The sequence below is a fragment of the Uloborus diversus genome, chromosome 9, assembly GCF_026930045.1.
Source record: "Uloborus diversus isolate 005 chromosome 9, Udiv.v.3.1, whole genome shotgun sequence".
Classification (NCBI taxonomy): domain Eukaryota; kingdom Metazoa; phylum Arthropoda; class Arachnida; order Araneae; family Uloboridae; genus Uloborus; species Uloborus diversus.
The window spans coordinates 105,726,348-105,753,487 of record NC_072739.1 but is presented as its reverse complement, the minus strand read 5'-3'; the positions used below and the strand labels follow the sequence as shown (position 1 = coordinate 105,753,487).

The 27,140-nt window shown below is 33.7% G+C and overlaps 2 protein-coding genes across 4 annotated transcripts in view; one reads left to right on the top strand and one right to left on the bottom strand.

The window, feature by feature from the left end:
- The window catches only part of LOC129229203 (ATP-binding cassette sub-family D member 3-like), a 67,422-nt gene extending 54,269 nt beyond the window's left edge, over window positions 1–13,153 (bottom strand). Inside the window, exons 1-5 of the mRNA XM_054863464.1 lie at window positions 13,003–13,153; window positions 12,829–12,868; window positions 10,964–11,010; window positions 10,802–10,853; window positions 7,540–7,628 (exon numbers count right to left, since the gene is read on the bottom strand). Of these exons, the coding sequence (XP_054719439.1) occupies window positions 7,540–7,628; window positions 10,802–10,853; window positions 10,964–11,010; window positions 12,829–12,868; window positions 13,003–13,112 (338 nt within the window). The 5' untranslated portion in view covers window positions 13,113–13,153. The remainder of the gene's footprint in view (window positions 1–7,539; window positions 7,629–10,801; window positions 10,854–10,963; window positions 11,011–12,828; window positions 12,869–13,002) is intronic.
- Window positions 13,154–14,114: 961 nt separating this feature from the next.
- LOC129229233 (protein arginine methyltransferase NDUFAF7 homolog, mitochondrial-like) overlaps window positions 14,115–27,140 on the top strand; it is a 47,636-nt gene continuing 34,610 nt past the window's right edge. For 2 of the 3 annotated variants that reach the window (XM_054863497.1, XM_054863495.1), the window contains exons 1-3: window positions 14,115–14,434; window positions 14,528–14,652; window positions 26,440–26,520. In XM_054863497.1, coding sequence (XP_054719472.1) covers window positions 14,359–14,434; window positions 14,528–14,652; window positions 26,440–26,520 — 282 coding nt within the window. In that variant the 5' untranslated portion in view covers window positions 14,115–14,358. The remainder of the gene's footprint in view (window positions 14,435–14,527; window positions 14,653–26,439; window positions 26,521–27,140) is intronic. The other variant, XM_054863496.1, reaches the window with a different exon arrangement.

Below are 27,140 nucleotides of genomic sequence, written 5' to 3'. Positions count from 1 at the left end.
CTCCGGAGCAGACATGAGTTTAAAGTCGTTTAAACATTAGGAAACTCTACTTTTTGCATCCTTAAAGAAACATAGTAGAGAGCTTTTTTTTTCTTTTGAGTGTGTACTATTTATTTAAATAAAGCACACGGTTTTTTCAGTGGTCTTTGTTTTTGTTAGTTCATCTTTTGGTAATTCTTCAAACTTTTATATGCTTAAATTTGTGCTTTCATTTCTAAATGAATATTCGTTCGTTCTTTATACTTATCGCTATTTTACTTTAATGGGTAAGGAAGAAGCTTGATTTTTAATCTTGTCAAAGTGATATGTTTTGAGTTCTTTCAGTTAAAACAGAAAAAAAAAAGAAGTAGCGATTGTTTCTTACATTTATTTCTGACCCAGGCAACGCCGGGTATTTTTGCCAGTATATATATATATATATATATATATATATATATATATATATATATATATATATATATATATATATACAGGGGTGGACTGGCTGGCTTTGGCCCCGTCGGCAAAAGAGTATTTTGGCCCACCTCTGTAAATTAAAAAAGTTGAATTAACCAGTATTGGATCTCGATTCTTCCGAGTCGAGCAAAGACACTAAACTACCGCTATAGTTCCTATTTCCCTTTAAGTTTCTAAATCAAGTTTTAGAGTTCTAAAAAAAGAAAATTGTGAAACGTAAAATAAAGCTAACATTGACACATTTTTTATGTGCCTTCAAAGGATACTAATGGTATAAGTCTGAAAAGGCACATCTTTTGTCTTCTATACTGACAACATAGGAAGGACACGAGGAAAGGGAGGAATCAGGTGAATTCGCCCGGACATTTTTCGAAATTGGTTGATCTGTATAGGCATAAGGAGAAAAGAATTGGGAGAAGGGGTTCTAGAGTTCCCTTCCAAGCGATATTTTCAAAGTTGATGTCAAAAAGTGTAATTTTACAATTTGCGGTAACGTTGAAGACAAGAAAAAAAAAAGGGTTCCCCCACGATTTTGTTTTCTTAACTTTTTTTTTTTTTTTTTTTTTCAAAATTGAAGCCTATTTTTGGCTATCTTTGTTTACAATAGAATGTCGAGGGCTCTTCCCAAAAAATTTCCAAAATGGGAAGTTTTAGAAATACAATTTTAGGTTACCCTTGGTAAAATGAATGGAACAGGAAAGCATTGGGAGCTCTCTACGAAAACGTTTTTTGATTTTGAACTATTAAAAAGCAAATAACTATCATTGGTCACACTTGAGCGAGGAGGAGGCTCAGTGATCTCATTTGGAAACATTTAAAAACTGAAGTATACTCTACCCAATCTTAAACTGCCATTTAGTTACTATAGGGAATCCAGTAACTCTCCTTCTTAATTTTTCGACATTGGAATTTTAAAAACATAATCTTGTAATGTGTTTGAAAACATTAAAAGGAAAGGGGACAGGTTTCTCGAGTGTTTCCCCCCCCCCCCCAGATTTTTTAGGAGGACACTGTGCCCTTCCGCTTTTAAGCTAACTTTTGAGCCTTAACTTGATCATCCCTCCTTGTCCCTTAAAAGTTTAGACAAAACTGCACAAAAGCTACTTTTTTTTTTCAAAAGGTAAAGATTCACATAAGCCTGTCCTTGAAACGTCACTCTTTCGTTTCAAAAACTTATCCACAAGAATCTGATTAGAATATATCTGAATATTTTTTGCATTACCTTTAAAACTAAACATCAAAAAGCTTTTCAATATTTTTAAAATAATTACTATGGAAAACACTTGAACATTGTATGTAACTAGAAGACCAAAAAGTAAAAGAAGCACCTTTTGTGTTTTACAAAACTTCTCTGAACAGTACCCTTTTATCTGAAAGCGCACTGTCTCTTTTTTGGTCTGGGAGAAACACTGGTTCCCTCACAGCATTTTTTCTGAAACTGAAATCAGTTTTTGGCTATAGTGCTAATAAAAGGGTTACGGAGCTCTCCCACGAAAATTTCAAAATGTGAAATTTTAGGCTATTTTTAGAGATTTTAAGGGAACGGCGAAGGTTCGAAGACTTTGTCTGGCAATTTTTCGATATTTAAATCTGAAAAACACAATTGAGGGCCTCGATGCAAGAACCAAGTAAGTCCAGACTTACTCATTTTTGGTAAGACCAACGAATTACATTAGTGTCCGGTAAAAAGGCTAATATCTTTCCCACATTATTTACTAGAAAGCAGAGGTCTGATCTTACATTTGGTTCCCGTTGTAGCACCAATCGAAACTTCTATACTATCGACCGCACGCAAAAATGAATTAAAAAAAAAAAGTTTGGACTGAACTGGTTCTTGCATCAAAGTCCTCAATTTGTTGACTTAAGGCTAGTATCGTTGGTGGCTTTTAGATTTCAGAGAGACCTAATATCTGAAATACCTTACCCCGTTAAGCATAAATCTGGTCCTGATTACAACCGAGGACTAATTTATCAAAAAGGAACATATCCAGTAGGGTGGTCCTTATTTATATGGGGGAAAAAAATTTCGGAATTCAACAAGTGACGCCCCCTAGTTTTGTGACACTATAATAAAAAGTAACATGTGCAAAATTTGAACTTGATCGGTCAATAATAACACGTGCCCCTAGGCCGTTGAACTTTAACACTTTTGATAATTTTCTCACAAATCTTGCGAGTTTTTACTTCAGACCCAGTACATCGTTTCTCCGAGGTTTGCAAAATATTTTTACAGTGAGGTTGCATTAAAATTAATCTTTTAAATTAATCTTTATATCATCTAAAGATTTTACGTTGAATAAGAATGAAATATTGCTTTAGAAACTCGCCTTAATCTTACGCTTTTCTCAGTGTATCTCGATAGTGTATTTTTTTCCGATTGTTTTGGACAGTCTGTAAAATAAATTGCTTTGTGACTCATATTTGGTAAATTAGTTGTGAAATCCTTCGATTAATTGTGCTCCTCTTTCAGTTGTATCATTCACAATTTTCAGTATTTTAACAATATCTCTTCCCTTTAAATAGCTTCCTTCATTTTCCCGTGAATCAGGATCAAAGAGGAAAAAATCTTTTAGTATTTGTAACTTATCAAACAATTTTATTGATTCTACAAAGAGGAAGATCTTTATTAAGAAAGTATTCCAAATCATCTACTGTTATCTGAAATTTGTTAAATAGTCATCAGACACGTCTTCCTTATCACAAGCATTTTTTGGACTAGTCTTTTCCTATCTTCAAAGTTAATTCCTTCATCCAATATGAACAAAGCTACTAGTTTATCCCCTTAATACCATAAGTGATTTATGAATTTTCCAATCACTGCTTCTGCTGCATGTTTGTCGTCATTTTGAACGCTGCTAGTTTTTCAGACATATTATATTATTCAAAGGAGCCTCGATTAGGTTGCTGCGAAAAACCATATCTTCATACAGCATTCAATTGTAAAACAGCATTGTAAAACAGCATTGAAGGGCTTTCTTTTCATGTAAGGTCAATTATATTGTTCCCTAAACGTAAAAATTTTCAAACAAAAATTCCTTTTGCCATCCATGTGGCTCAGGGATAACCTCCAGGTTGCCGAAAACATGTTCCTGTAGGAGGAAATTCAGCAAGAAATATTATTACAAGTTATGAGAATTCTCTGTTATCTTTCTCAATTCCGCTTTTTACGAACAATAATATGTCATCAACTTCGTCTTTTAGAATTTAAGTGGTATGTGTACTTGATTGAAATGTTACTTACAACATTTCAATCAGTTGTACACTTCACTTCAATCAGTTCACTTCACTTCAATCAAGACATTTCAATCAGTTCTCAAGTACACTTCAATCTCAAGTTCAGAATGATTCAATCATTCTGAATGATGGAGATCTTTCCACAAAATTTTGAAGTGCTTAAATAATTGAATATCGGATCTAGAACTAAGAAAGTCAAGAACTTCTTTAAGGACACACTCTGCAGTACGATTTCAAGTGCATGATGATGGCAATCCAAATGTAATGTATTACCGTTCAGTTTTTGCTCTAAAAATTGCATGCACAATTTATACAGTTCGTATTGCAAGTCGTTGTATCAAAGACTACAGCTAGAACAGTTAGCAATAAAGAGCAATCATCTAAGATATCGTATTCAACTGAAGAAATATCTAAGGAATTCCGAGTAGCTGTTCAATATTAGGACCTGAAGCTATCACGGCAATCCTGCCAGCATTTTTTTTCCAGTTACATCTGGATGTAACTTCGTATCCCAGTGAATAACTACAAAATCTAAATTTAAATTCATGAAATTTAATTTTACCTCTCGAAGATTTTCTTTTGCTCTCTTAAAGAATGTACGATTGATCGCTAGGTCATTTGGATTTAAATTTACTGCATTTACATAGGCTGTAAATAAATGAACAACATCTTTATCCCTAATATGGCATTTGTCTAACAGTGATGAAAGCCGAGCAGATATCAATAGTTGTCAAGCTTTTTTACATTGTGGTAGACCAGCTGTAGAAAACAAAAGTTCAACAGGTTAGGATAGATACCCATTTCGGTTTCTAAATCTTGTGAATCGCAAGAATTTGATGATAATAAAGGACTATGTACTGAAACAGAAGAAAATTAATTTAAAGTATAGATTTCTACATTGTTCCAATCTGGATATACATTTTTTAAAATTTATATTTTAGATATGGAAAATACAGTATATTTTTATGTTAGGAGTAATCGAGGATTTTCCGAAATTTATATTTTAAATATTAAAAAATGCATAAGCATGTAGGTATGTTTATACCTAAAGAACAGCGAATTAAAATATAATTGCAATTACTTATAGCATTGAAACCTTGCGATTCTATTTGCCACACCTATTACATACACAGAGAATTTCGTAAATCAACACCCCCAAAGCCTGGAGGATGCAATTTGTAGTCAGAGATCATTCATTAATGGCCTAGGTCATTCATTAATGGCCTATAGAATCCCTTGTGTCCATCTTGATGAGAAGAAACGTTCCCCTGCCGCTTGATTGGAACAAGCGCAGAAGAGCGGTACGCTTGACCCAAGGCCATTGGTGTACATTTTATTCTCTGTAACATGTTAAATTTTACAGAATGAAAGTGAGAGAATGTTTGGTCGGGAAGTAGCAGCACCTATTGAGGTTCAAAATTACTTTAAATGTAAAAAGTTAGAATATTTTTACATAAAAATGAGAAAATCCGCAATTTTTTCTTCGAAACTCAAAAAAGGGGGCCCTAGGGGCACGTGTTAATATTCATGGATTGGCTTAAAATTTTGCAAGGATCATTTATTTGTACAATGGAACAAATTGAGGGGGTGTCGCGTAAAATATCTTCAACTTCGAAAATAAGGACCACCCTAATATCCAGTTTCCAAAAAGGTTCAGGAGGTGAGAAAAAAAAAAGGATATTTTGGATATGTGCCCTTTTGAACGAAAACCTGAATGTAGAAAATTTCAATTTCAACAAAACTCTAATATTTCACCTTGTCATATTCTCTTATCGAAGTACACGAATCTAAAAGTAGTGGATTAAAATTTGAGGATTTTGGACATGTTTTCCTTTGGATTTAAAAGTCTTCGTACTACAGATTCGTTCAAGAAATGTCCCCTTTTGTTCAAAATAAAATGTGCAGAGGACGGATTTGTTACCTTTTGATCAAAAAGCCATACTATAAATAAAATTGGATTTTCCACGTTCGGACTTCTTGAGAGTAAGTGATTTGATAAAGGTCGTCTGAAAGATTTAGAAAATATCATAAAATAAATTTTTCGAAAAATGGGGGGACATGTTCCCTTTTGATAAATTACTCCTCAACTAATGTAGCTCAAAAAAAGAAAAAAAAAGATACCTTGCCCTCCCCAGCACCCCGGAACTCAGTCCTAAATCTGCTTGTGTTCAGGAGCTCTCTCGAAGTCTAAGTTTTGTTCTGTTTCAGATTCAGTTTATCGTAGTCCAGGCTTGCTTTAGCTTTCCCGTCTGCGATTCGGAGATGAAAATACTCGTATAGCGATAATTTACAATAGACCAATGAAATATCTTGCCAACTGACAGCATTTAGTTTAATCTGTCACAACCAGTAAATACCAGGGGCGTGCACAGACATTTTGGGGCATGTCACAAATGACTTTTATGGGCCCTCCCCTCTATCTTGTTCACCCCCTACGTCCCTACATATATTTCTCCCCTCATTTAAAAAATCTGGGGCCTTCTTCAGGATCGGAACGGGCCAAAACCTGTCCCTTCTCCCCCCCCCCCCCCATGTGCCTGTGTATGCTCCTGTTCGTGCTCATGTATCAGCACCCCAAAGCATGATCCACACAATAGCAGTGCCGGGGCCGCTTTGTCTAATGGTGCAAGTCCCTTCAATTTTTGTTAACAGAAGTACAAATAGGAGTTTTTAACCCGCTTTTTTCGTCCCAGGCGCTTTTCCAGGCTGCGTCGGAAATTAACTAGCTTATCATAGTCTTATTTATAATTCTTCACAAAATCACAAAATATTCACGCAACCAGAATTCATATAGCATGTAGAAATGTAATTATTAAAGAAAAAAGGGACTTTTTAATTTTGGTATCTGGATGATTCAAGGTTTTTAGTTTGGCACATAGTGGCATGGATTTTCTACCTCTGAATAATTTTTTAATCGACTTACATAATGCAAACATTTCAATTTTAATAAGCATATAAAATCATCACCAAAGCTAAATTTTAATTCTAATTGAGAGGCATGGAAGTTACATTAGATTCTTTGCTGTAAAAAACAATAATTTAAGTACTACTTTTTGTAATTCTAAACACATGAAAAATTTACAGCTTCAAATGATTTTGTTAAAAAATTCAAAAATATGACGCAACAAATTTGTATCAAAATGCTACTCCAGTTTTACTTTTATCTGCCGCAAACAATAGTATTTGATCTATAATATTAGCCTTTGATTGAAATTTTGAATGCTGATCATGAAATTCAGTTAAGGGAGGATCCAGCTTCTGGTTCCTGGAGTGGGTCATTACCGTAAGGTCCATAAGTGTTAATTCTAAGAGAAAATGAGGGTTCGCAAGCAACAAGTTCAAAGCTTCCAAAACCAAGTTTTTGGCTATCTTTGGTCACTTAAGAAGGGGTGGGGGTCTATGACCCCCATCTCTCTTTCTCTAGGTCATCAGCTTGCAATTATTCGTTGGCCGCTATGAGACCCTCATTAAATTTTTATAACATACTACGATGCACATTTTAAACCTTCAAACAATAAAAGCATTTGAATAAATGACATGATTAAATGGACTAGCTTCCAAGATTTGAACCACTGGTAACTTTCAGGAAACGCCAAAACATATGTCTGCAGTAATCTGCGAATTTGTGCTTTTTAGACGTTGTTGCTTTACGTTACTTTACTGTTCAGCACGAAGGTATTTATTTATCTCACTGGTAACTGTTAACAGTCAATGTAATAAAAGAAACATTAACTAGTTGTCTAACTAGAAATCTATTAACTAATGAACTAATGTTTTAAAATCTTAACAAAACATCGACAAATGTTAAAATAGTTTTACAATAAACATAAAGATTTTAAATATTGTTACCTTTCTATGACAGTACCATTATGTATCATCCAAATGTCACACAATGTCCTGCCAACTAGTGTGCCAGCAATCATAACAACATAAGCAAACTTTGAAATAGAAAATCAAAATAATTAAGCATATAAATAATACATTAAGACAGCAAACAAATTTTATTTATTACAAATACAAAAGTGATGACCAGCAACAGGCTCTGAGCCCAGCTAGACTGGTCCTAGTCAATTTACAATCCCCAGTGAAGATCAATGGCCCTCTTAAAACTGTCTACTCCTTTGCTCATTACCACCTCTTCCGGTAAGCTGTTCCAAGGTTCCACTACCCTGCTAAAATAATAATTTTTCCTAATATCCATGTTAGCCTTAGCCTGAGATTTAAATAGCTTAAAACAATGACCCCTTGTCCTGTTTTCAGTGCTAAACTTTAGCCCCGTAACATCTTTCGTTTTAATAAATTTAAACAGCTGAATCATGTCCCCTCGGTCTCTTCTTTGCTCAAGACTGTACATTTTTAGCCTTCTAAGCCTGGAATCATAATCTAAGTGGGAAAGTCCACTTATTAGCCTTGTAGCCCGCCTTTGAACCCTTTCCAATACATTAATGTCTTTCTTAAGATAAGGAGACCAAAACTGAACAGCATACTCCAAATGGGGTCTTACCAAACTTCTATATAAGGGCAGAAGAACTTCTTTAGATTTATTTGAAATAGATCTATTGATAAACCCAAGCATCTTATTGGCTTTGTTGCTAGCAATGCTGCACTGTTGGCTAAACTTTAAATCCTGACTTATTAGGACCCCCATATCAGTAACTTTGTCTGCCTGACTAATGACTGAACCTTGCAAATAATAACTTGTACACTTATTTCCATGCCCTAAATGTAGCACTTGATATTTCCCAACATTAACAGCCATACCCCATTTATCAGCCCACTCCGTAATATGATCTAGATTCTATTGCAGCTGATTTGCTTGTTCTTCATCTTCTACAGTCCCCATAACTTTGACATCATCAGCAAAACAGTTCGTGTTCCCAGAAATATTTTTGTGAATATCGTTCATAAAGACAATGAACAAAACAGGCCCTAACACTGATCCTTGAGGAACCCCGCTTAAAACCTCACTCCAATTAGAATAATTTCCCCTCACAACTACACTTTGTTTCCTTCCGGTCAGCCAGTTTTTTACCCAAATGAAAGTTTTCCCTCCTATTCCTATATCAGCTAATTTGTTAAGTAGAGCAACATGCGGTACCTTATCGAAAGCTTTTTGAAATTCAATGTAAACAACATCTACAGGCTTCTTATTGTCCAAAGCCATGGTAACTTTGAGAAATGTAATAAATTAATTGCACAAGATTTATCTTTCCTGAAACCGTACTGAAAACTAGTCAATAGATTATTAGTCTCTAGAAAATTTACTAACTTAATTTTTATCAATGTTCCAAAAATTTTGCAAACCACCGAAGTTAGACTCACAGGTCTATAATTTCCCGCACTCCCTTTAGACCCTTTCTTGAAGAGTGGTGTAATGTTAGCCAGCTTCCAGTCCTCTGGCACTGTCCCCGAATTATAAGAAGCATTGAAAATGCTTGCGATTACATCTGCTAATTCCTCTGCACATTCAACTAAAATTTTCGGATAAATATTATCTGGCCCCGGAGCCTTAGTCTCTTTAAATTTTTTCAAATGAAGTAAAACGTCATCCCTGGAAAATACAAAGTCCTCAAGCTGTACTATAGCTTGTGTCTTGTTGGTGTCAACTGTTGAGATACAGTTATCGTTAAAAACACTCGAAAAAAGTTATTAAGAACATTAGCAATATCACTATCGTCCTGAATTAAAATTCCGTGCTCATCAACCAGTGGCCCAATATGACTATTTCGAACTTTCCCTGAATTAGCGTATGCAAAAAACCTCTTGGGATTCCTGTTTATGTTATCTGCCAGTCTTTGCTCCAACTCTCTTTTCTGAATCCGTACCAAATACTTAAATTTACGCCTTGCCTTACAATATTGGAGCCTATCTGCACTAGAAACACTACACTATCTGCACTATTAAATACCACACAGCCACATATAGTCGAACTTGTTCATAACAAACCCTGATTCAATGAGAACCAGGGTTTATCGAGGAAATCGGAAATGATTGGTTGGTACAATGTTAAGTCTATGGAAGCATCACTCATTTTTAACAAGCAAACACCGCTTAAAACAAGTCATATTTTTCTGATTTATTGAATTTCAATTAGCTTTCAGTCCACTTATCTATTCTTGGAAAATTTCGAGCAACATTCGAAAGTCAACCAAAATTAATGATGAGTCAAATATTCTGTAAACAAGTGATAACAGCAGTTTTTTTTTTTTAATTTGTGAGTAGAGAAGAATTAAAAAAAATATCAATTTGTTGATGATTAATGTTATCACTTCCAAGATACTGCAACATTATTGCAGTTCAGATTCAAACTAATGCAAATTAAAAAAAATTTTGAAAGTGACGACTATAACAACAAATGTGAAGAGTTTGAAGTTGAACAACCCTCAACATATGCAATGACATTTCACATGCCAAGAAACTTCAAGTGTTTTTTGAAGCCAGGAGTGCAAGTCTATGAGCAAAATTAGGACATGTATAATTGTACAAATAAAAACAATTAAAAAGAGTTAACTCTGCAAACTGCTGCTTCAAGATCGTAAAAGCAAACCCCTTTATCAGTGCAAAAAGGAGAGAAAAAAGTTTTTCTTCTTACACTGATTTAAATTCTTTTAATTGCTTTTATCTGTACAAGTATACATGTTGTTGTAATTTCACTCATTTCATTGTACTAAGTTTGAGACTGCTTTTTTACTTAATGCACAAGTTTTTTTTTTTCAGGCCTTGAGAATATTTCTTGAAAAACAATAATACAAGGATGATACAAGAAGTCATTTCAAAAAAAAAATTAAACCGATTTCTTCAGGAGCATACTAAATTAAAAAAAAACAGAAAAAGCACATGTAAGAATATTTGTGAAATTTTTCAAGAACCTGTTTTTTAACGAGCACTTGGTTATAAAGAGTATCTCCTTTTGCTCTCATTAAAAGCTAGTTTGACTGTAAATCATCACCTCAAAGCAACAGTAGGATATCTTACTTTTATTCCTAGGATTAGATGTCTTACTGTTGCTTTGAGAGGACGATATATAAACTAACATTCCTAAAACTTATATTTAAAGTTAAATCCTAGAGCAGGAAACTAATTCAAAATCTATATTTTTAAGAAAACATACCTCTTTTGTAAACACACTAGGCAAAATTATCTTCAATATTGCTTTCAACTGCCTACAAAATAAAGTTGACAAGAAGTCTAAGTTTAAACGTATAGTTCATTTATGAAAATAAGAATGATGTCTTTAACATTAAAAATAAATATTTTGAATGATAAATCTAACCTGAAAAAGTTCATGTCAACCTGCACTCTAACTTTTTTGTCTTCTTTCTAAAAATAGAAAATTATAATCTTAGACTGTGAACTTACTATACAAATTGAAAGAGATTTACAGAGTGTAACAAAAATGATCAATAGATCATTAGTCCAAGTAGTATAAATATATTTTTAAAAATATAGAAAAAAGAGAATCAAGAAACATCAATTCAGTTATCAAAAAGTTGTACATGGCAACATAACTACATTGTCAAAGTAACTTAAACTTTCACAAAAAGCTTTCAAATCATATATTTATTTCCTGAATGTAACTTAAGGGGTCATAGTACCTCAAAAATGATCAAACGATCAAAAAATATTTTATTGCTTTTTTCAAAACTACAAATTATTCCAAACACAGGGAAAAAGTTTCATCATTTGAGTTCAAACATTTAAAAAGTTATGAGTAGTTTAAGGTCATGCTCGCTACATGTTCTTACGCAAAAGAAAAATTTTAAATTGCTTTTTCTCAGTGATCGTTTTTTTGTGTTTTCATGTCATTAGAATCCCTAAGGATTTTTTTCTATTAAAGATACTGCTTTAAAATAATACTTTTTACAGTCAGGATAATATATTTAACAAAACTGTGCATTGGGTAAGCAATTTATAAATTACTCAAATGTTTAGAGCATGTTATACCTTTAAAAACAAAATTTTTTAAAAAAAGATTACAATTTTTTACATAATTAATCACAGAAAATGTTCCATTACATATATAAACAAATGAATGCACAGATTTTTAGAGATGAATATTGTGATTGATAAGCAAAAACTTTTTTTTAAATAAGTGCAAAAACAAAAAAGCCTTAGGGATTTTAAAAAATTGAAATTTCCCTAAATTTTTTAGATTTTTAAAAAATGTGGGCAATATTTTAAGATTTTGAAAATAAATTATTGGTTGCGAAATGAGTGTGTATGTTGTGGTTTCAAAGAAAAACACAATATTCATAAATTTTTAAAAAAAATGTTCAAAAGGTACTGTGACCTCTTAAAATGGGAAACAGTTTCAAATTTTTATACATACATTGCAACACAGAAGGAAATAATGTTTGCATTCATTTCCATGCAGGCCCGTGTCCAGGATTTCACAAAGGGAGGGGTTTCAAAGATCTTTTAAAAATCATTTCTCGCAGTGGCATGAAAACACCTCTTGTACCAAATAATTCATTCCTGTTTTATGGTTATAATCAAGCAATGGAGTACTTTAGAGGCCAGAGTCATTGATTTTAAAGCGCATTACTATTCATAGGAAGACATAACAAGTATAGTATTATATACATGTAGGGATGTTTGTGACCCCTCCCCTATTTCCCCAAATTCCGGCTGCGCTAGTGGATAGAATGTTGTTTTACAGCTTCTTCAGAAACAAGCCTTTTTATCTGTTAACTACACTGCATATTGCAAAAGGTATTAAAAATTTCGCACAAATATTTAATTTTTCATGCTGTATACCAAAAAATATTCCCATTGGATGTTTTGTATTGTCAGTCTATTCAGTGGTTCTTTTGCAACTGGTTTTCTAAAGTATAATTTCAGTTGGTGAAGAGTGGGCACTCGTAAATTGCTGAAAAAAAATCAAAGAAAATGACTTAAAAAAAGAGCACTGACATAAACATTAACACTATAACTAAGTTAAATATCATTTTCTTCATATTGCTTTTATCATTATTCTCCCCCAATGGGAGGGGTTTAACCCCTAAAACCCTCCCCTTGGACACGGCCCTGTTTCCATGACAATACTTACAATGTTTTAAAATTATAGCTGAGTTTTTTTATAATTTGTAGTATTAAATTATTTAGAAAAGAGAAATAAGATAAAATTTGATTACTAACCTGAGCATATGCACAAGCAACCTCATCCACTAGTTCTGCTCTGTGGAAAAATATTTATATTTAATGATTTTGAAATGAATACACATTTTGGTATCATGCACAATCAATAAAAATTCAATATATGATCAAAATATTATACTAGTAATGTATTTAAAATGACAATGAATTTTTAACCTTTTCCTTCCTCTTCTTAATCGTACAGTAGAAATCCAGTATACTAAGCCAACTGAAGCAGCGATCACAGCAGAATTACGGGCGGCAACTTTACTAAATACTGGAGCCATAATTTTAATTGTGGTGTTACAGATTTTTTATGAAGTTTATATTTTTCAATCCTGACGGCCTAAATTTCTGAAAGAAGATATAAACTAGTGTTAAAATGCTTGTGAAAAGTATAAGCTTAATAGTTCAGAAAATTTCCTGGACCGTAGGTCCTGGACATGTCATTACGATCAGTTACAATTACAAAAAATACGGGCATTTAATCCAAAAACAGAACTAAATAGGTTGCGTTTGACAAACTTAACCGGTCTACCGGTAACTAACCGGTTACTAACCACAGCGTTCTAAGATCTATTCGGTTACCGTTTTAAGATGTTGATTAGTTGATTAAAGCAAATGATCATTTGCTGTCTACCGGTCGCTACCGGTCATGCTCGTCGAACGTAAACATAGTTTTCTTCTCCATTCAAGGAGGTAAAATTCGAAGAAATCTACACGTCGACGAATTATTTGCTAATGAAAGTAATTTAGTTGTTCCACTTTGGTAAATGGATATGTATTTTAATTATTAGTAGTTACTATATACTGGTGGCAATGGTATTCTGGGGATTCAATTTAAGGGTGCATTCGGAAACGCGGATCGGTCGCCTCGGTGCAACCGCAAGCGTTCGGAAACGCTTGCGGTGGAACCGGTGACGTCACTTAACCGCGTTCGGAAACACTGCGGTTGTTTTCTGGCGGTCGACTTGGTAGCAACCTGTGGCACCGCTGTCTGGAAGCGGTTAGCGAGATCACAAACGTCACAAAGTCTGTGTTGGCCAATCCGGTCGTGTTTCATGTTCTGATCGTAATGCACGTGACTTGCCTATTATGAAAGTTACGCGTTGATTGGAGTGTCGTTTGCTGCTGAACTAGAATTACCGCGGTTTAACCACGAGCGTTCGGAAACACAGCTGTTCTACCGGAATTCCTGGAGAAATTCCAAATACGTCATAACCACACCGGACTAACCATGCGGTGTAACCGGTGGATCGTTTCCGAACGCAGCCTAAATGTCTCGCTCTCGCTCATGTGTTTATGGATGAAACTCGCTGATCCAGTTGTTTTTCACTTAAAAAAAATTGCGAAAGGCTGTTTCTTCATTATGTTTTTAATACATATCAGTTCAAACCTTTTCTCATTTAAAATGACGTGAACTTATCTTTAGTTTCCAAGGACGTTTTCATTGGAACTTTTGATTTTTAATATGAGTATAAAAAATCAAGTTTTTAATTTTGTATTTCGTCAGTAGTGGTTGAAGCTGAAAGAATGAAGTTCAGAGCAGTATTCAATCGTATGCACAGACTATTTTTCTCGAGTAAACAAGATTTAGCTATTGCAACTTGTAATTGTTTTAACTCTTTTCATAAGTACTAAACTTTGTATCAGTTTCTTTACCGAGTCAAAACTTACTATATGTAAATTTTCTATTTTTTAGGCTCTTTTCACTCCGATAATATTGAAGAGAATAAGCTTTTGAACCAACTGAGAATTAGAATTGAAGCTACTGGGCCTCTTTCGGTCGCAGATTACATGAAAGAAGTTTTACTATCGCCGAGTTCAGTATGTGTTTGAAAAGTTTAAATTTTAGCAGTTAAATACAAAACTTGTAGTTCTTTTGCTTGTCCAGTTTATTGTCATTGTTCCAGGTTGGTGGCATTTATGTCGCAATGAAAGATTGCAGCCAGGCAATATTTTCCCATGTTTATAAAATGTTATACAAATAAATAGAAATACAAAAGCGACGACCAGCAACAGGCTCTGGGCCCAGCTAGGCTGGTCCTAGTCAATTTACAATCCCCAGTGAAGATCAATGGCTCTCTTAAAACTATCTACTTCCTTGCTCATTATCACCTCTTCTGATAAGCTGTTCCAAGGTTCCACTACCCTGCTAAAATAATAATTTTTCCTAATATCCATGTTAGCCTGAGATTTAAATAGCTTAAAACATTGACCCCTTGTCAAACTTTAGCCTTAAAAATCTTGCTAAACTTTAGCCCCGTATTATCTTTCATTTTAATAAATTTAAACAACTGAATCATGTCCCCTTGGTCTCTTCTTTGCTCAAGACTGTACGTTTGGAATGGGGAGCATGCTTTAATTAGCAGAATTCGAATGGGTACTAACTATTGGGATTTTAGTAGAAACGGAAATAGGGTAGCTAGTAAGAGAAAACATTTTAGCAGTTGGGATTCAAATAATCGCGCAGCATTAAATAAAGGTAAGATGGGCTTACTTAAGGTTTTTTATACAAATGCTCGTAGTATTAGGAACAAGATGGAAGAATTGAAAAGCATAACAATAGACGAGATTATTGGACTTACCGAGACATGGGCTACCGAAAGTGATGATGATTTATTATCTATTGCTGGGTATAATTTGTTCAGACAAGATAGAGTAGGTAAAAGAGGTGGTGGGATTTTATTTTATGTCAGAGACACTTTAATTTGCAATGAATTGGTAATTAATGATAAACCTAACGAGATTGATATGATTTGGCTGGAGTTGATGAGCAATAAGGGCAATAAACTACATTTACGGAACATTTATAGGCCACCCAACTTAAGCCAGGGTCAAGATGAACAGTTGTTTAGTATTATTAGTGACATTTCAAGCAAGGGGTCAGTCATTATAATGGGAGATTTTAATTTTACAGGAATTGATTGGAATAATTTTTACCATAGTAATAGCAGAGAAGAGGAATTTTCGAAAGTAATTGGCGACTGTTTTTTAGATCAAATTGTAACTCAGGGTACTCGACAGGACGTGATTTTGGATCTAGTTTTCTGTGATATGGAAGGTTCTGTTCAGGGGTTATGTGTAGGGGAACACATTGGAGACAGTGACCACAACAGTATTAGGTTTGGGACCCAATTTCAGAAATACTGATTTTTTGGCACTTAGGCAGAGTTTGAAAGCAGTTTTTTCTTCTGGATTGGACAATAGCGATGTGAATCTTCAGTGGGCAGAGTTTAAGGAAAAGCTAGCGAAAACGGTTGGGGATCATGTTTTTTTTAGGAGAAAGGGTGTCAACACTAAAATTTGGCCAATGTGCTTCTCCAGGGAAACTAAAGACGCTCTAAATCACAAGCAAGCTGCTTTTCATAGGTTTAGAGAAACTGGTCACAGTGCAGATAGGCTCCGATATTGTAAGGCAAGGCGTAAATTTAAGTATTTGGTACGGATTCAGAAAAGAGAGTTGGAGCAAAGACTGGCAGATAACATAAACAGGAATCCCAAGAGGTTTTTTGCATACGCTAATTCGGGGAAAGTTCGAAATAGTCATATTGGGCCACTGGTTGATGAGCACGGAATTTTAATTCAGGACGATAGTGATATTGCTAATATTCTTAATAACATTTTTTCGAGTGTTTTTAACGATAACTGTATCTCAACAGTTGACACCAACAAGACACAAGCTATAGTACAGCTTGAAGACTTTGTATCTTCCAGGGATGGCGTTTTACTTCATTTGAAAAAAATTAAAGAGACTAAGGCTCCGGGACCTGATAATATTTATCCAAAAATTTTCGTTGAATGTGCGGAGGAATTAGCAGATGTAATCGTAAATATTTTCAATGCTTCTTATAGCTCAGGGACAGTGCCAGAGGACTGGAAGCTGTCTAACATTACACCGCTCTTCAAGAAAGAGTCTTAAGAAAGTGCTTGAGATTATAGACCTGTGAGTCTAACTTCGGTGGTTTGCAAAATTTTTGGAACATTGATAAAAATTAAGGTAGTAAATTTTCTAGAGACTAATAATCTATTGACTAGTTTTCAGTACGGTTTCAGGAAAGATAAATCTTGTGCAATTAATTTATTACATTTCTCAAAGTTACCATGGCTTTGGACAATAAGAAGCCTGTAGATGTTGTTTACATTGATTTTCAAAAAGCTTTCAATAAGGTACCGCATGTTGCTCTACTTAACAAATTAGATGATATAGGAATAGGAGGGAAAACTTTCATTTGGGTAAAAAACTGGCTGACCGGAAGGAAACAAAGTGTAGTTGTGAGGGGAAATTATTTTAATTGGAGTGAGGTTTTAAGCGGGGTTCCTCAAGGATCAGTGTTAGGGCCTGTTTTGTTTATTGTTTTTATGAACGATATTCACAAAAATATTTTGGGGAACATGAATTGTTTTGCTGATGATGTCAAAGTTATGGGGACTGTAAAAAATGAAGAACAAGCAAAACAGCTGCAAGAGGATCTAGATCATATTACGGAGTGGGCTGATAAATGGGGTATGGCTGTTAATGTTGGGAAATGTCAAGTGCTACATTTAGGGCATGGAAATAAGTGTATAAGTTATTATTTGCAAGGTTCAGTCATTAGTCATGCAGGCAAAGTTACTGATATGGGGGTCTTAATAAGTCAGGATTTAAAGTTTAGCCAACAGTGCAGCATTGCTAGCAACAAGGCCAATAAGATGCTTGGGTTTAACAATAGATCTATTTCAAACAAATCTAAAGAAGTTCTTCTGCCCTTATATAGAAGTTTGGTAAGACCTCAATTGGAGTATGCTGTTCTGTTTTGGTCTCCTTATCTTAAGAAAGACATTAATGTATTGGAAAGGGTTCAAAGGCGAGCTACAAGGCTAATAAATGGACTTTCTCACTTAGACTATGGTTCCAGGCTTAGAAGGCTAAAAATGTACAGTCTTGAGCAAAGAAGAGACCGAGGGGACATGATTCAGTTGTTTAAATTTATTAAAATGAAAGATGATACGGGGCTGAAGTTTAGCACTGAAAACAGGACAAGGGGTCATTGTTTTAAGCTATTTAAATCTCAGGCTAACATGGATGTTAGGAAAAATTATTATTTTAGCAGGGTAGTGGATCCTTGGAACAGCTTATCAGAAGAGGTGGTAATGAGCAAGGGAGTAGATAGTTTTAAGAGGGCCATTGATCTTCACTGGGGATTGTAAATTGACTAGGACCAGTCTTGCTGGGCCCAGAGCCTGTTGCTGGTCGACACTTTTGTATTTGTATTTGTTTTTAGCATTCTAGGCCTGGAATCATAGTCTAAATGAGAAAATCTATTTATTAGCCTTGTAGCCACCTTTGAACTCTTTCTAATACATTAATATAATTCTTAAGATAAGGAGACGAAAACTGAACAACATACTCCAAAATGAGGTCTTACCAAACTTCTATATAAGGGCAGAAGAACTTCTTTAGATTTGTTTGAAATAGATCTATTGATAAACCCAAGTATCTTATTGGCTTTGTTACTAGCTATGCAGCACTGTTGACTAAACTTTAAATCCTGACTTATTAAGACTCCCAGATCAGTAACTTTTTCTGCCTGACTAATGACTGAACCTTGCAAATAGTAACTTGTACATTTATTTCCATGCCCTAAATGTAGCACTTGACATTTCCTAACATTAACAGCCATACCCCCTTTATCAGCGCTTTCCGTAATATGATCCAGATCCACTTGCAGCTAATTTGCTTGTTCTTCATTTTCTACAATCCCCATTACTTTGGCATCATCAGCAAAACAATTCATGTTCCCAGAAATATGTTTATGAATATCGTTCATGAAAACAATGAACAAAACAGGCCCTAACACTGATCCTTGAGGAACCCCACTTAAAACCTCATTCCATTCAGAATAATTTCCCCGCACAACTACCCTTTGTTTCCTTACGGTCAACCAGTTTTTTGCTCAAACGAAAATTTTCCCTCCTATTCCTATATTAGCTAATTTGTTAAGTAGAGCAACCTGCGGTACCTTATCGAAAGGGTTTTGAAAATCAATGTAAACAACACCTACAGGCTTCTTATTGTTTAAAGCCATGGTAACTTTGTCATAGAAATGTAATAAATTACTTACACAAGATTTATCTTTCCCGAAACCGTACTGAAAACTAGGCAATAGATTATTAGTCTCTAAAAAATTTACTATCTTAATTTTTATGAATGTTTCAAAAATTTTGCAAACCACCAAAGTTAGAGTCACAGGTCTATAATTTACCGCACTCCCTTTAGACCCTTTCTTGAAGAGCAGTGTAATGTTAGCCAGCTTCCAATCCTCTGGCACTGTCCCTGAGTTATAAGAAGTGTTGAAAATATTTACGATTACTTCTGCTAATTCCTCTGCACATTCAACTAAAATTTTTGGATAAATATTATCTGGTCCTGGATTATGATTCTGTATAAATTTGTCTTATCATTTCAGGTTTTTAATTTAAACTTAATATCATTCAAAAAGATAACTAATGAATCATATTTTTAAAGTTATACCATAATATATGATGTAATAAAAAATAAATTAACTATGAGCTGTGCAGTAAGCAATGTACACTGTGCTGAATCTATAATTTTTCCTAATTGAAGCAAAACGTGAAACTGCCTGACCGACCTTACCCATCTGCCTTCCAAGTTTTCTTTCTAGTTTCAATGAAAAAAAAGGGCTCAATTTGTCAGTCTCCCAAAAGCTGATGCCCGGGCAATGATCCCGGCTTGTTCACCTTAGATTCGGCACTGAATGTGCGCAGTTATGTAAAAGATGTTGTTGAAAAAAAAAGGAAACTTTTTAATTTTTAAATGGAAGTAAATGAAATACTTAAGAATAAATTAAATCACTTAAATATTTTTGGCAAGTCATAGCGTCTTAAGTCAATCAGTAATAATGTGTTGTCCATCCTGGGTCATTCCGTGTCAAATCAACACAGTGATCAGACCTCACCCTCTCAGATTTTGATGAAATTTGGTACAGAGTTAGTCTTTATGTAGACATAATAAAATATAATTTTTTTTTTGAAAAGTATGAAACGGTTTTGAAAATACAGCGCTGTAAAACTACCAAAAAGGGGTTGAAAAACGTGAAAGAACCAATTTTCAAAATGACCTAGAATCTTTTCTAATTAAGATAGAGGGTTGAAACAAGTTTCATTTGAAAGCATTTTTAATGACCTTTTCAATGATATGCAACATGATTAGGTCTAAAAAAATATTTTAGTTAAATTTAAATTAAATTTTAAAATTTAAATTTCTCAAAATGCGCGTCTTTAATTTTTTTCAAAATTTTTTAAAAAAATGCTTATACACTACTCAAATGGCTGTAGAAGTTTCAAGATGGGCTTATAATGGGTTCATGTTTAAAAAAATCATTGAATAAACAACTGTTGGATCTACAACGCAATTATAACATATAATATAACATGGTTTTAGTGTTAATAAAATATTTATGCATAAAAAAATAAATAAATTATTATAAATGTTTATTCAGTGCTGACTAAAATGTCTGAATGAATTTGAAAGTGGGCTAATAAGTGGTTCATATTAAAATAAATCATTGAATAAAGCAGTGATAGCACAAAATAGGTATTAGATAACATGCTTTAAGCTCTAAGAAATAGAAGGAAAAAATTAATAAAGCATATTGTAATTATTTTTCTAGCAAATAATTTATTTTGTATTAATTTTAAATATAATTATTACCAGAGCATACCTTTACTTGAAAGTTTTGAATATTTCAATAACTTGTCGAGTTTCAATTTCTGGCAGTGTGTATGCTCTACCTGTTGGAGTCATTGGGTTTACTTTACATAATATTAGAGTGACTGATACCCATAGTGTATCTGGCTGTGTTGGAAAAGAAAAAGAAGATGAAGTCCTGCTGGATGAAAGAAAGTTACTTTGACTTCATCAGTATCTTCATTTTTCTCAAGCACATATGCAAGCCACCAGTTATGTTCATATATTACACATACATAACCTTGTATTTCTGAAAGTTTGAGCCTATCTTCTGAAGAACTTACTCTCTCAATAACAAATTCTGCTGAATGAGAAAATGTTTTGACTTTGACTTTTGATGTACTAGACGCTAGGGGAATAAATCCATGTAACTTCTGTGCTCCTTTAATGGTTATTGACTTATTGAAACGATTTGCAAGGAATTTTTCAGTGTTCATGTATTCATTTGGAGTGACATAAACGAAATTGACCGATGGAACATTTTGTACAGAACATTCATACAATTGTACTGGTGTTGTAATTTGATTATCATAAGGTCTCTGTAGGCTTGCCTTTGCTGCTAACCTCTTTACTGTACCACCAATACCATCACATGGTCCCTTACCATGTGCAGTGGCTGAAAAGTGCCACTCAGCTTCTATATTAAAATCCTCTTTGTGGAAACACAGGTTGGTAAAGTTCTTCTTGTTTTTGTACTGAGCTGCTGAACCGTCTGAAAAGTAAAAAATCTTCCTAATGTTGTCATCAAATTTTCCTTTTAGAAAATCAATCAGCTTTTTCTGAAAGCAATACACTGCCACTGTATTATGTTCTAAACATTCAGTTATAACAACTAAACTCATGTGTTCAAGTTTTCCTGCACTAATATAATAAATTATGAATGGGTGAATTGTGGTTTGTTCACTTGCCCAGTGGTAACTTTGAGCTTCATCTTGTAGGACAAATTTATAGTTTTCAGAAAAGTCGCACATTACTATAAATTCTGCATCTACTAATTTACTCTTAATTTCATTCAAAAATGAACTTTGCTGCTTTGCAATAAAATCATGCCGAGCAAGAGCAAAAAGCTTTTCACAAAATAAATCTGTGAAGTCTGTCGCAGATTTCTCTAGTTTCCAGGTTGCAACGATCAACTGATATCCATTGACGAAAAGTTATTTTTTCTATCATGTTTTCATCAAACGAATATTCCAGCATGTCTTTGATTTCTTTAGTTCCTGAACAAAAAGAGCATTTTCCCAAATAACATTCTATCGATGCAGGATTACACATAATTTTAGCTATGCAATGTTTATAAGTCTTCAGCTTACCATCAGTTAACAAATCAAGTTTTGCATTCTCAATCATCAGCTTTACGTTTTGATGGGTGGTGCATACACAAACCGTGCGAGTTCCACTCTGGCCAGCAAGTACACAATTTTTCGGCCTTAGTTCAGCAAATTTGGAGAAACTTATCTTAAAGTTGGGATATTTATCTTCATAAGATCTATACGCCTCCATCAAATTGCAGAGAATCAACCGTTTGGATATTTTTACTTTATCCCCATTTTCGGTACGAATAGATATACAATCTTTCATTCTTGGTAATATTCTACTAATTTCATCACTTTCATAGAAAGCTCTTATATTTTCTGCAATTTTAGGAGGAAGACATTTCCCTGGTTTTTGATTCGGGCTGGCCAGGATACTTTTATCTTGTAAGAGTTTTTTTGATTTTCTTACCAATGCATTGAATTCCTGCATAATTTTTCGTATACTCCAATGACTCAGGCAGGCAGGTAAGTATCATCAATTTGTTAACATTAGAGGAAGAATTTGTGAATTTAGTTTTCAAATTTTTTAAAAGTGTTTCTTCAGCTGTTTCAGGCTCACTCTCAGAAGATGTTTCAATATTAGTAAACAGTTTACATTTTAATGCAGTACTAATCTTTTTCATCTTATTTGCTGAATAACCTTTGTGTTCTGATTTCCTTTTATCAATCAGAGACTTTCCCAATTCTTGTAAAAAGACACATTACAGGTTTCAACAATTTCTGACTTAGTCGCAAAATTTGAATCACAACTTTCAGAACATCCACTGTCTTCAATATGCTGGCCTGAGTCTTAATTTTTCCTTAAAAGAGACAATTCTTTTTTGCAAGTATGGCAAATTTTAGCATTTTCTGGAACTCCACTCAAGTATTCTGTCATCCAGCCTGCAACTTCACGTAATTTCTTTTTGTCTCTAACGCAGTGATTATCCTTTTTAAATGGATCAAAATACTGTGCAGTCAAGTATCTTTGATCAGCCATATCTTAAATTTTACATAATATTTACATTTTACCCTATATTTCCAAAAACTTAATACTTAAACAACTTTTGTGATTACTAAATATATTAAATTTCGTATGTACAAAATAATAAGAATTTTAAACTAAAATTTCCTTGTATTCACTATAATACTGCAGTCAACAAAAACTCAATATATTCCCTATCTCTTTAACATACTCCAATAAAACACACATCTGACTTGGGGCTGATCAGAATTGACACTGAGCTTAAAACAAGGAACTGTGGTGATATACAAAATCTATCCAGACATGCACATTACAATGAAGCCCATATGTCAGACCTACATATGCCAGATGTAGCTTAATATAAACAAAGTTCTATTCCTTCTTGCTTGGTTATGCCTAATAAAACCTTATGGAGATTTGGTAACTAAATTTATTACTTTTTTCATCTTTCTTTCTCAACTATGTGAGGTCATCTTAATGACTACCAAATAGCTCACACACTCCCCCCCCCCTTTTTTTTAAATCTAGCAAGTTAACCATTCAAATAATTGATAACTTGGTTTTAATCAGTTGTATGTATATTTTTTTAAATAATAAGTAAGCATGCCTCAAAATTAATTTCATTACATTTCATAAGGTTTATTTATATTTAAAAAAAATTAAAAGCATAAAAATTACTTGGAACAAAATATTTATTGTCTAAATTTCTTACATTAATTTATTTTAAAAAATGAAGTAATGATAGATTTAAAATTTGAGGTTATGCGACTGACAAACTTTTACATACATTTACCGGTTCAAGTATGTTTCAACAGGCAGTCCTGACATTTAGGAAAGGTCGGGGTGGGGTGATATTCCTGAAATAGGAAGATTAACCAACTTACATGAAAATGGATGTGGTTTTTGCTGTTTCTTGGTGTAATTTGCATTGAGTACCAAAATGAAGAACCTGACAAGTAAATAAATAAAAAAATACAATTAAATGGACTGCAAAAGCTCTTAGAATAAGCTACTTGGCATTTAACTAGCAAGTAAAACCGAATTAGTTTCATCCCTTTAATAAATATTTTCTGGTACTAAAACCATGCTATATTATACGGTGTAATTGTGATGTAATCCAGCAGCGGTTTATTCAAATATTTTTTTCAACATGAACCCATTGTAAGCCCATCTTGAAACTTCTACAGCCATTTGAGTAGTGTATAAGCATTTTTAAAAAAAAAATTTAAAAGAAATTGAAGATGCGCATTTTGAGAAATTTAAATTTTAATTCAAATTTAATTAAAATAATTTTTTTTCAAACCTAACCATGCTGTATATCATTGAAAAGGTCATTAAAAGTGCTGTCAGATGAAACTCGCCACAACTCTTTATCTTAATTAGAAAAGATTCTAGGTCATTTTGAAAATTGGGTCTTTCACGTTTTTTGACCCCTTTTTGGTGGCTTTACAGCGCTGTATCTTCAAAACAAATACAAATACAAAAGTGACGACCAGCAACAGGCTCTGGGCCCAGCTAGACTGGTCCTAGTCAATTTACAATCCCCAGTGAAGATCAATGGCCCTCTTAAAACTGTCTACTCCTTTGCTCATTACCACCTCTTCCGGTAAGCTGTTCCAAGGTTCCACTACCCTGCTAAAATAATAATTTTTCCTAATATCCATGTTAGCCTGAGATTTAAATAGCTTAAAACAGTGACCCCTTGTCCTGTTTTCAGTGCTAAACTTTAACCCCGTAACATCTTTCGTTTTAATAAATTTAAACAGCTGAATCATGTCCCCTCGGTCTCTTCTTTGCTCAAGACTGTACATTTTTAGCCTTCTAAGCCTGGAATCATAATCTAAGTGGGAAAGTCCACTTATTAGCCTTGTAGCCCGCCTTTGAACCCTTTCCAATACATTAATGTCTTTCTTAAGATAAGGAGACCAAAACTGAACAGCATACTCCAAATGGGGTCTTACCAAACTTCTATATAAGGGCAGAAGAACTTCTTTAGATTTATTTGAAATAGATCTATTGATAAACCCAAGCATCTTATTGGCTTTGTTGCTAGCAATGCTGCACTGTTGGCTAAACTTTAAATCCTGACTTATTAGGACCCCCAGATCAGTAACTTTGTCTGCCTGACTAATGACTGAACCTTGCAAATAATAACTTGTACACTTATTTCCATGCCCTAAATGTAGCACTTGACATTTCCCAACATTAACAGCCATACTCCATTTATCAGCCCACTCCGTAATATGATCTAGATCCTCTTGCAGCTGATTTGCTTGTTCTTCATTTTCTACAGTCCCCATAACTTTGACATCATCAGCAAAACAATTCATGTTCCCAGAAATATTTTTGTGAATATCGTTCATAAAGACAATGAACAAAACAGGCCCTAACACTGATCCTTGAGGAACCCCGCTTAAGACCTCACTCCAATTAGAATAATTTCCCCTTACAACTACTCTTTGTTTCCTTCCGGTCAGCCAAAAAGAAAACCATTTAATATTTAAAAAAAATATATATATATTTTATTATGTCTACATTAACACTACCTCTGTACCAAATTTCATCAAAATCTGAGAGGGTGAGGTAAAATTTTGTCAAAAATTGTGTTGATTTGATGTGGAATGACCCTCCTACCTTCAAGGGCGATGGAACACTTCTCCCCCTAAGAGTGAGACCCTCAAGTTGAATTATAAAATGACTGTTGAAAAATAAAAGTCATTATGAACCGCTGCAGTCTACGTCATGACTTTTATGAACTCGCCTGTTCTAATTACTATGTCTGAACACTGAAAGTTAAATATAAAATAACATTGTATGAAGAATATCTAGTCCAAAAGAAATTGCCCGACAAAAGTGAATGAATTCAATGAAAATAAATTTTAAAATATTCTTTGTAAATACTGTATTTAAATATTTAATGCTCAATAATAAAAGGATATACAGATGTCCAATTCAAAAGAAATCTTTAAAATATAAATATTAAGAAAAAAAATGTTAATTTGCAAAAATACATTTATAATAAATAAATAAAATCAAAAATCAAGGAGAATCAATAAAAAAATAAACATTTATGCATGTGAAAAAAGTAGTCTAAAATATAAAATTCCAGAAAATGAATTTCACTGGCAATGGTGCAACAGATCACATCTTCACAACCCACTCATCACGAACACATTTTCGAGGTAAAACTCCAACCTAAGGCGATCAATTAGTAATCTTGATTGCTCCAAAAGTAAATAATATTGCAGATAACATTTTGAAAAGTCCTTTCAATCCGTTCTGCTACCATTTTATAAGTACTGAAATTTGGTGGCGGTCTGCATTTTTCTATTAACAATTTAATCTGAAGGACATATTGGTACTTTGGTTCTTTAGTTGGACACAATTGAAAATGAGTGATTAGAGGGTGGGGACATTAAAACTCTGAATACTATGCTATTATGCTGAAGACAGCTTATTATGTTTCGTTATTTTTTTTAAGCGTTACTGATGATTTTTCATGATTCGTAAAAAATATTTTTGTGTGTGGGATATCATAAAATTACTTTGCTCTAAATTATTTAATAATCACATCCCTTTATTTACAGGGTTATTACATGAAAAAAGATGTCTTTGGAAGTCATGGAGACTTTATTACTTCGCCAGAAATTTCGCAAGTTTTTGGGGAGGTAAGTGCAGTGCTGACTGGGGGGGGGGGGGGGAATTGCCCCAATGCCAAAATATAAGAGGGCACCAATTAATGAGCTTTTACTTCTAACAATTTTTCAGAACACAACCTTAAAACAACATAAAATCACAGCAAAAAAACAACAACGCAGATATACGCTTCAAAAATACCAGAAACTAGAAAGGTTTTGTATACAAAGAAACTCTAGAAGTTATTTAAAACGCTAAAATTAACAAATTACTATAATAGTTCACCAAAAAATTATGTACCAATGGAAATAAAAGCTTTTTCCCAACATGCGTTTCATCAAGCAAAAACTTTTCTCATACTCTACTAAAAAAGAGCAAAGCAATTCAAATTGCGATGTTTTAAGTGGAAAACATCCCCATTGCAATGTTTTAAGTGGAAAACATCCCCAAAACCAATCACAAACATAAAAACATCAGAAAGTAAGTTATGAACAGAAATGCTACTAAATTAGAAAAAACTATTAGTCTACTATTTTGCATTTTTAAGCACTTTTATTATACTTGGCCTGATTGTCACGGAGAAATCTGAGACCTGGTTTTGCTTATATCTCTGCAACTAAACCACTTAGAGACTTTGGGATTTCATTAAATG